Genomic DNA, 10000 nt, shown 5'->3' with positions numbered 1-10000 from the left:
TATATATATATATATATATATATATATATATATATATATATATATATATATATATATATATCCATCCTCCCAGACCCCAAAACCCTCGTTATCGCCTGGGGTTCGTCTCGCTAACCTGTCGTTGCTCTCCTTCCACTAGCTAACCCGGAGGGGCCTGGATGCTGCGCGATCATCCTGACTATTGTGTCCTACCTCCTCATCCTCGCAACCTTCCCGTTCTCACTATGCATGTGCATCAAGGTAAGTAAACATTCTTGGTTTTTGCCACTATTCTTGAGTCAAAGATGTAAACCCAGATTCCGTTTTCTAAGAGACACGTGGTAGTGGTTTGTTTATTTATATAGTCGTATCTTTTGCTCTGTTTTTGTATATATATTTGTGTATATATATATACACAATATATATATATATATATATATATATATATATATATATATATATATATATATATATATATATATATATATATTTTTTAAGATAGACACCATGGTTTTATGTGATAATTTTAAAGCATTCTTTGATCTATGGTCTTTATTAATTAAGGTAAACCTCTTGCTTTTGTGTTAAAATTTGAATCGTACATCAATTTGTATAATTATTATAAGTCAGAACTGGGTTTATATCTTAAATAATACACATACTTATACTGTTGATATGTTGCTGGAATATACACCCCTGGAGACTACAGGGGCACGTCTATCATACACTCTTCAGAGTATGCTGTTTCAGAGAGCATATTACCTACGTATTACCTTACAGGTAATACAGTAATAATAGGTAATTACTGTAGGTAATACAGGTAATAATTTGTAATTACTGTAGTAATTATATACTATATACTGTAGTAATTATATGTTGTGTCCCTATAAATAATAGGTAATTACTGTAGGTAATACAGGTATAATTTGTAGGTAATACAGGTATAATTTGTAGGTAATACAGGTATAATTTGTAGGTAATACAGGTATAATTTGTAGGTAATACAGGTATAATTTGTAGGTAATACAGTATTACCTTATTGTTGATCTCAGCGTCTTGGGTCAGCGTCAAGAAAGTGGTGTGTGAAAATGTTAATAATATTATGACCTGCAGTCTGACATTTGCCATCAGCATCAGCCAATTCGTTTGTTTAGGGGAGGTGGTCGAGTCGCCAGATTGTGATTCAGTCGTTACAAGTCTTATGGCAACATAAGTGAACTCATTACCAGGTAAGCAAAGGCATTTAAAAGTCCTCGAGTGAAAATGTAAACACAAGATGTTTACATCTGCACTTAAATGGAGATGTAAACAACAATTAATGTTCTAAGGGTGTATTTAAACCTGTAGGCTTGGGAGCTAATTGTTCTGACGAGTCTTGAGTGCTTCTTTTTGCTTGCCAAGTGGGTGGTTACTGCTCCTTAAGCCACTTGCTCATATCCCAACTCCTTGTTCTCATATTACAGCTCCTTGGCCTCATATCCCAGTTCCTTGTCTTCATATTCCAGTTCCTTGTCTTCATATTCCAGTTCCTTGTCTTCATATTCCAGTTCCTTGTCCTCATATCCCAGCTCCTTGTCCTCATATCCCAACTCTTGTCTTCATATCCCAGCTCCTTATTCTCATATCCCAGCTCCTTGTCCTCATAGCCCAGTTCCTTGTCCTCATATCCCACCTCCTTTGTCCTTATATCCCAGCTCCTTGTCCTCATATCCCAGCTCCTTGTCCTCATCCCATCTCCTTATCCTCATATCCCAGCTCCTTGTCTTCATATCCCAGCTCCTTATCCTCATATCCCAGCTCCTTATCCTCATATCCCAGCTCCGTGTCCTCATATCCCAGAGCGTACACCAAACTTAACACAGTTCGGTAGAAAGGGGTGACCGGTAACTTTGTCAGTACAGAGGGGAGGAGTGGAGACACAAGGGGAAAAGTGACAAGCGCTGACACACCTGTGAGAGTGAGGGGTCCTGCACACAACCACACCTGCTGACACACCTGTGAGGGGGATGGGATAATACCCTCCCCCCCTCCCCAGGAGCATAATAGAGTGTAGAGGAGACAGTTTCAAGCATCAGAAAAGAAAGACTAATTAACAATAGACTTCAACATTAAGTCTAACTAGTGAAACACTTAGCAGAATGAGGCCATCAGACTGGCCAGACTCTGAACAGCCTTTAACGAGCTTTCCGTACACTGCACGGAAAATATGCCAAACCCTTTCTTGAGTATGCAGCACCGGCTTGTAATCCCCCCCCTAACATATTTCTACTCTTGTGGACACCAATCCAAAACAGAGACGTGGAACTAGACCTCTCCAGAGAGGCAAAACCGAAAGTATGTTTGGTGAATGCCATTTGGATACTGGTTCGATACCCAATATTTAATTCGTGAACGAGAAGAAAAAACGCGAAGTTAAGCCATTACAACCAAACTCGTGTTGTGAAGAAGTTGTTGAACCCAACAGCCACATGTAAGGGCCTGGTTGTGGCATAGTTGTAGCAGAAAGGTTCTTGGCGTCCCATCCCAAAATCCTTATCCTGAACCCCTCTTCCAAGTGTTATATAGTCTTAATGGCCTGGCGCTTTCTCCCGATAGTTCCCGTCCCTTGAACACAAGTTCACTAATATTTGCACAAACTGTTTCGCCAAGTTAAACCTCGTGTTGAGATTTGACTCAGTGTTGGCCCTCAGGTGGGATATCATCGGCGATAACCAGCAATCATGTTCAATTAATTTTAAAAGGGGAAATGTTGGATATCTAACTTTTTTCTTCTGTAAAACAAAGGCTTTTTTTCGCCTAGTTGGTGAGTGCAATGATAAATGATACTGCCATGAGACTGACGAAATGTGAATTTAAGATAATTATATAATATTTAGTGGGATTAATGCCTCCTTATCACACATTCATTACATCCACTACTGTTTTGAAGCCAGTTTCAAAATGCTTACACACACACACACACACACACACACACACACACACACACACACACACACACACACACACACTCACACACACACACACACACACACACACACACACACACACACACATTTACTGGGGCCTCGTAGCCTGGTGGATAGCGCGCAGGACTCGTAATTCTGTGGCGCGGGTTCGATTCCCGCACGAGGTAGAAACAAATGGGCAAAGTTTCTTTCACCCTAAGTGCCCCTGTTACCTAGCAGTAAATAGGTACCTGGGAGTTAGTCAGCTGTCACGGGCTGCTTCCTGGGGTGTGTGTGTGGTGTGGGAAAAAAAAAAAAAAAAAAAAAAGTAGTTAGTAAAACAGTTGATTGACAGTTGAGAGGCGGGCCGAAAGAGCAAAGCTCAACCCCCGCAAAACACAACTAGTAAACACACACACACACACACTCACACACACTCACACACACACACAAACACACACACACACACACACACACACACTCACACACACACACTCACACACACACACACACACCACACACTCACACACACACACACACACACACACAACACACACACACACACACACACACACACCACACCACACACACACAACGGGCCATCATCATTTTCTTAGCCAAGAAAAACTCGTTTGGTATTCCCAGTGCGGCCGCCGTGAGCCTCTCCGAGCATGGTGGAATAAAAATAAATCAGAATACGAAAGTTGCAGAAATCTTATAAAAGTTTCTTATAAATGCAACTGTAAACAAAAATATACAGGAATGTATGTAGTCAGATAACAAAACACGGGAGAAGAAAAAATGCACTTCGACGAAGACGGGAAGAGGCACAAACTTCGATAAAGATAGGGAGAGACACAATCAATTTGGGAGAGCAAAAGTGGTGGGAGGAGTCTCTCACACACACACGCTTGACACCACCTCATCACAGCTTGTCCCTCTCCCCCCTCTCTCTCTCCCCCTCTCTCTCTCTCCCTCCTCCCATCTCCCGCCCTCCTCTCTCTCTCTTCCCCCTTTCCTTTATTAGCTCACTTCTTACCTCTTTCCCTCTGTTCTGGTCTCGATCCCTCCTTCCTCTCTTTCGCTTTTCATTTTATCTTTCTCTCTCTCCTTTTTCCTTTGAGCTTTCGCTCCCTCACCATTCCTGTCCCATTTCACTTTCCTTCCCTCCCTTTCCTTTCTCCTCCCTTGCTTCCTCACTCTTACCTTATGCCTCCTATATAGTCCGTACTTAAGTGTAATTATTCCTGTCTTCCCTTCCTATGCTTCGTGCACTAACCCTCTGCTTCAGTCTCTCTCACGTCGTTCCTCTCTTCCTCTTTACTGCCTCTCTCTCTCTCTCTCTCTCTCTCTCTCTCTCTCTCTCTCTCTCTCTCTCCTCTCTCTCTCTCTCTCTCTCTCTCTCTCTCTCTCTCTCTCTCTCTGTCTCTCTCTCTGTCTCTCTCTCTGTCTCTCTCTCTGTCTCTCTGTCTCTCTCTCTGTCTCTCTCTCTGTCTCTCTCTCTCTCTCTCTCTCTCTCTCTCTCCTCTCTCTCTCTCTCTCTCTCTCTCTCTCTCTCTCTCTCTCTCTCTCTCTCTCTCTCTCTCCCTCTCTTCTTCTCTCTGTTTCATTTCCTGGTTTGTGTTCTCTCTTCCGGGACTCACCGACATTTCTTTCTTAGTCCTTTAATTAGTTCTATTCTTCGTTCTCACTCTCTTTTCTTTATTTTGTCTCTATATCCTTGTTTATCTGTCTCCTCCTCCTCCTCCCCTTTTCACTCTCATCCACTTGACTCCAGCTCTCACACTCTTACTGGCGTCCGCTTTGTTATGAGGCAGTAATGAGGGCATTGGTGGTGTGTGTGTGTGTGTGTGTGTGTGGTGTGTGTGTGTGTGTGTGTGTGTTTGTGTGTGTGTGTGTGTGTGTGTGTGTGTGTGTGTGTGTGTGTGTGTGTGTGTGTGTGTGTGTGTGTGTGTGTGTGGTGGTGTGTGTGGTTGTGGTGGTGTGTGTGTGTGTGTACTCACCTAGCTGTGCTCACCTAGTTTCGTAAATTGTGTGTGTGTGTGTGTGTGTGTGTGTGTGTGTGTGTGTGTGTGTGTGTGTGTGTGTGTGTACTCACCTAATTGTACTCACCTAATTGTGCTTGCGGGGGTTGAGCTCTGGCTCTTTGGTCCCGCCTCTCAACCGTCAATCAACTGGTGTACAGATTCCTGAGCCTATTGGGCTCTATCATATCTACATTTGAAACTGTGTATGGAGTCAGCCTCCACCACATCACTTCCTAATGCATTCCATTTACTAACTACTCTGACACTGAAAAAGTTCTTTCTAACGTCTCTGTGGCTCATTTGGGTACTCAGCTTCCACCTGTGTCCCCTTGTTCGCGTCCCACCAGTGTTGAATAGTTCATCCTTGTTTACCCGGTCGATTCCCCTGAGGATTTTGTAGGTTGTGATCATGTCCCCCCTTACTCTTCTGTCTTCCAGTGTCGTGAGGTGCATTTCCCGCAGCCTTTCCTCATAACTCATGCCTCTTAGTTCTGGGACTAGTCTAGTAGCATACCTTTGGACTTTTTCCAGCTTCGTCTTGTGCTTGACAAGGTACGGGCTCCATGCTGGGGCCGCATACTCCAGGATTGGTCTTACATATGTGGTGTACAAGATTCTGAATGATTCCTTACACAGGTTCCTGAACGCCGTTCTGATGTTAGCCAGCCTCGCATATGCCGCAGACGTTATTCTCTTTATGTGGGCTTCAGGAGACAGGTTTGGTGTGATATCAACTCCTAGATCTTTCTCTCTGTCTGTTTCATTAAGTACTTCATCTCCTATTCTGTATCCTGTGCCTGGCCTCTTGTTTCCACTGCCTAGTTTCATTACTTTGCATTTACTCGGGTTGAACTTCAACAGCCATTTGTTGGACCATTCACTCAGTCTATCCAGGTCATCTTGTAGCCTCCTACTATCATCCTCTGTTTCAATCCTCCTCATAGGAGGATTGAAACAGAGGATGTTTCAATGGCTGTGTGTGTGTGTGTGTGTGTGTGTGTGTGTGTGTGTGTGTGTGTGTGTGTGTGTGGTGGTGTGTGATGGTGGTGATGGTGTGTGGTGGTGTGTGTGGTGGTGATGGAGGTGTGTGTGGTGTGTGGTGATGGAGGTGTGTGTGGTGATGGAGGTGTGTGTGGTGTGTGGTGATGGAGGTAGTGTGTGTGGTGGTGGTAGTAAAGAGAAAAGTATATGCATCATTACCACATCAAAACAATGATGCCCTCAACCATAAAATACAAACATACACAAATACAAACAAGCCACAATGCATACAATGACAATCAGCAAGAACAAACCATCGAGCACAAACGATGCTCGCACAAACGATGTGTTATGACAAAGTCAGAGTGATCAAATGTTGCCCTCCCATAGATGTTGTTAAGTGGTTATCCCTCCATTGTTAGTTGCAATCTGTATGTTGCATATTGAGTGATTAATGTTGTGTAATCGGTTGATCAGACAAGAGAGCTGTGTATCGTCAGTAGGCCTAGGTCCAGTTTTTTTTCAGTTCAATTAATTTTAACTATTTTTAGACATGAAATGGAAGGGTGAAAGAAATTGGTAAGGTAATGTAGGGATTCAAATGCAATCATCATATATATTTAGAGAGAGAGAGAGAGAGAGAGAAAGTGAGAGAGAGAGTGAGAGTGAGAGAGAGTGAGAGAGAGTGAGAGAGAGAGTGAGAGAGAGAGTGAGAGAGAGAGAGTGAGAAAGAGAGAGAGAGAGAGAGAGAGAGAGAGAGAGAGTGAGTGAGTGAGTGAGAGAGAGAGAGAGAGAGAGAGAGAGAGAGAGAGAGAGAGAGAGAGAGAGAGAGAGAGAGAGAACAAATACGTAGCAATAAACAATAGTTTTGAGATAACTAATCAGAGTAATTGATAATATGTTGAAGATCAGAGGAGGATTATCTCAGCCTTTAGGAAATCCTAATTGTCTTGCAACAAAGAGACGTGATTCCTTTCACCAAATTCTGCAATTTCATAAATGTTGTATCCCCAGATATTGATTTAAATTTAAGTAAATGCGCAATGTATAAATTTAAATAAGTAAATGCTCAATGTTCTTATAGGCTTCTTAGGTACATTAATTCAGGGAAATGTTCACCAAAAATATCTTAAAGATATTTTCGTAATGTTTCATTAAGCAAATTATAACGATATTGTTCGCGGAATTTCAATGTCGTATTTTTTGGTTCTGATTTTATGATAACTTTGATATCGCGTAATTCATTACCGCTGTTGTTGGGTTGTTTGATGGATAAGCGAGAGGAAAATAGCGAGCGAGCGAAACTCAATAATATGCCTACAAATTCAAAATATAATGGGAACACCAATATCCATTCATTTTTGGTAAATTTTGCACGAGCGGCCATCATTCAAACTGCATTGTTAAAGCACTCCCTCCCCCCCCTACCCCCTCTCCCCTTTCCCCCTCCCCTCCCCCCCCTCCCCTACCCCCCTCCCCTACCCCCCTCCCCTACCCCCCTCCCCTACCCCCCCCCTCTACCCCCTCCTCTACCCCCTCCTCTACCCCCCTACCCCCCTCTCTATCCTCTTCCCCCCCCTGACATCGTTAAACCGATTCCCATCAATCCTGTTTTAGTGGAAATCGGGTGACCATGAAACGTAGGCCAGAAGGTTTTATTGGTGTGGTGGTGGTGACGAGGCCTCTGGCAGCCCTCCACCATAGCCTGGTTGATCTCACCTCACGTGTAATTATGTGGCTAAGTATGAGCTGGCTCTTGGTAGAATTGTGTTTACAGACAAGTGCTTCTTCTTATGTTTTAGTCACCTCTTTCCATCGTATCTGTTGAGTATTTCTGGGTTGCTGGGCAGACCATTGCAGAAATAGTTGATGATCTGTAATACCGAAATCGACTGATGCAGGAAAACAGGGAGATTGGGCATAGCCAATGCAGGAAAACAGGGAGATTGGGCATAGCCAATGCAGGAAAACAGGGAGATTGGGCATAGCCAATGCAGGAAAACAGGGAGATTGGGCATAGCCAATGCAGGAAAACAGGGAGATTGGGCATAGCCAATGCAGGAAAACAAGGAGATCGGGCATAGCCAAAGCGCTACATGTTAAGCACATAATCTATTACCCATTTACCAACAGTGTACACATACCTAGATACTCTGTTCCATCAGCATCACCAAGAGAGCAACTGCCAGGTTCTCACACACCCTTACTGCCTCAGCCAACCAATGAAAATGCAGGAACATAATGCAGTATCCTCTGGAAGGGGGCAACCACCTCTCTCTCCCATCACACATACGTGAAATATATAATGCTGTATTGGCTTTATTCACTTTCCCCTTTTCCTCTTGGAATACTTAACTAGAATTATTATTATTCCTTTGTCCCACACACACACACACACACACACACTCACACACACACACACACACACACACACACACACACACACACACACACACACACACACACACACACACACACACACTCACACACATATGTAAGACCAATCCTGGAGTATGCGGCCCCAGCATGGAGCCCGTACCTTGTCAAGCACAAGACGAAGCTGGAAAAAGTCCAAAGGTATGCTACTAGACTAGTCCCAGAACTAAGAGGCATGAGTTATGAGGAAAGGCTGCGGGACATGCACCTTACGACACTGGAAGACAGAAGAGTAAGGGGGGACATGATCACAACCTACAAAATCCTCAGGGGAATCGACCGGGTAAACAAGGATGAACTATTCAACACTGGTGGGACGCGAACAAGGGGACACAGGTGGAAGCTGAGTACCCAAATGAGCCACAGAGACGTTAGAAAGAACTTTTTCAGTGTCAGAGTAGTTAGTAAATGGAATGCATTAGGAAGTGATGTGGTGGAGGCTGACTCCATACACAGTTTCAAATGTAGATATGATAGAGCTCAATAGGCTCAGGAATCTGTACACCAGTTGATTGACGGTTGAGAGGCGGGACCAAAGAGCCAGATCTCAACCCCCGCAAGCACAATTAGGTGAGTACATACACACACACACACACACACACACACACACACACACACACACACACACACACACACACACACACACACACACACACAGGGGCCGTTTTCAATAACACCAAGATCAATTTTATACATTAAAAAACTAAATTAGTTCGTTCTTATTAATAATATATTTATATACTTAATTAACCAGAGCCTAGTCGGCACCCTGCTAAAAAGGGGAACAAAAACGAGATTCATAATTGGCCTTAAAGACTATTGTCTTAAGGGCGAATATTTTATCATAGCCTTGACACGTGTGTAATCAACACTAGACCTTCCGTTGCTCACCCATAGGGACTATTTACCTCTGACATACAGGGTTTCCACTCTTCTCTCTCTCCCCTTGCGTATTCAATCAATAAGAATCAATTTACCTACTTTGAGCGTGTGTGTGACGACCCTAAGTGGTTCATATGTGGCTCATGTTATACCTTGTTCATTAAATTTACACATGCAGGGCAAACTTGGCCTTATCATCTTCTGCTTTAGAGGCTAGGGTTTCTGTATAGCACTGTCTTCTATAGACTATATAGAAGACAGTGTCACTATAGGCACCATAAGTGTAACTTGTGGTGCCTATACACTATAGCCTGTACACTATATGCCTATAGCCCTATGTCCAATGATCAAGTTAATTACCTGTTAAAGGTGAGGGCAACGGTGTGTATTCTGCTGATGGTGAGGCTGTTTGTGGTTGATAGTGATGGTGAGGCTGTTGTGGTTGATAGTGATGGTGATGCTATTGTGGTTGATAGTGATGTTATTAATGATGATGTTGGTGTTAGTTTAATCCTTCAGATCACGACATAAAAACTTTCGATCACATTCATAATATAACCAAACATTACCTCACCTAATATAACCAAACATTACCTCACCTAATATAACCAAACATTACCTCACCTAATATAACCAAACATTACCTCACCTAATATAACCAAACATTACCTCACCTAATATAACCAAACATTACCTCACCTAATATAACTAAACATTACCTCACCTAATATAACTAAACATTACCTCACC

At 43.0% G+C, this 10000-nt stretch overlaps 1 protein-coding gene across 7 annotated transcripts in view; it reads left to right on the top strand.

The window, feature by feature from the left end:
* Window positions 1–10000, top strand: part of LOC123766297 (mechanosensory protein 2) — a 563765-nt gene that overhangs the window by 463719 nt on the left and 90046 nt on the right. For all 7 annotated transcript variants that reach the window (XM_069321164.1, XM_069321163.1, XM_069321161.1 and 4 more), the window contains one exon: window positions 140–240. In XM_069321164.1, the coding sequence (XP_069177265.1) occupies window positions 140–240 (101 nt within the window). The remainder of the gene's footprint in view (window positions 1–139; window positions 241–10000) is intronic.

The sequence above is a fragment of the Procambarus clarkii genome, chromosome 9 (assembly GCF_040958095.1).
Source record: "Procambarus clarkii isolate CNS0578487 chromosome 9, FALCON_Pclarkii_2.0, whole genome shotgun sequence".
Taxonomy (NCBI): domain Eukaryota; kingdom Metazoa; phylum Arthropoda; class Malacostraca; order Decapoda; family Cambaridae; genus Procambarus; species Procambarus clarkii.
Note: the sequence above shows the minus strand (reverse complement) of the source record. Positions and strands in the feature narration are given on the sequence as shown.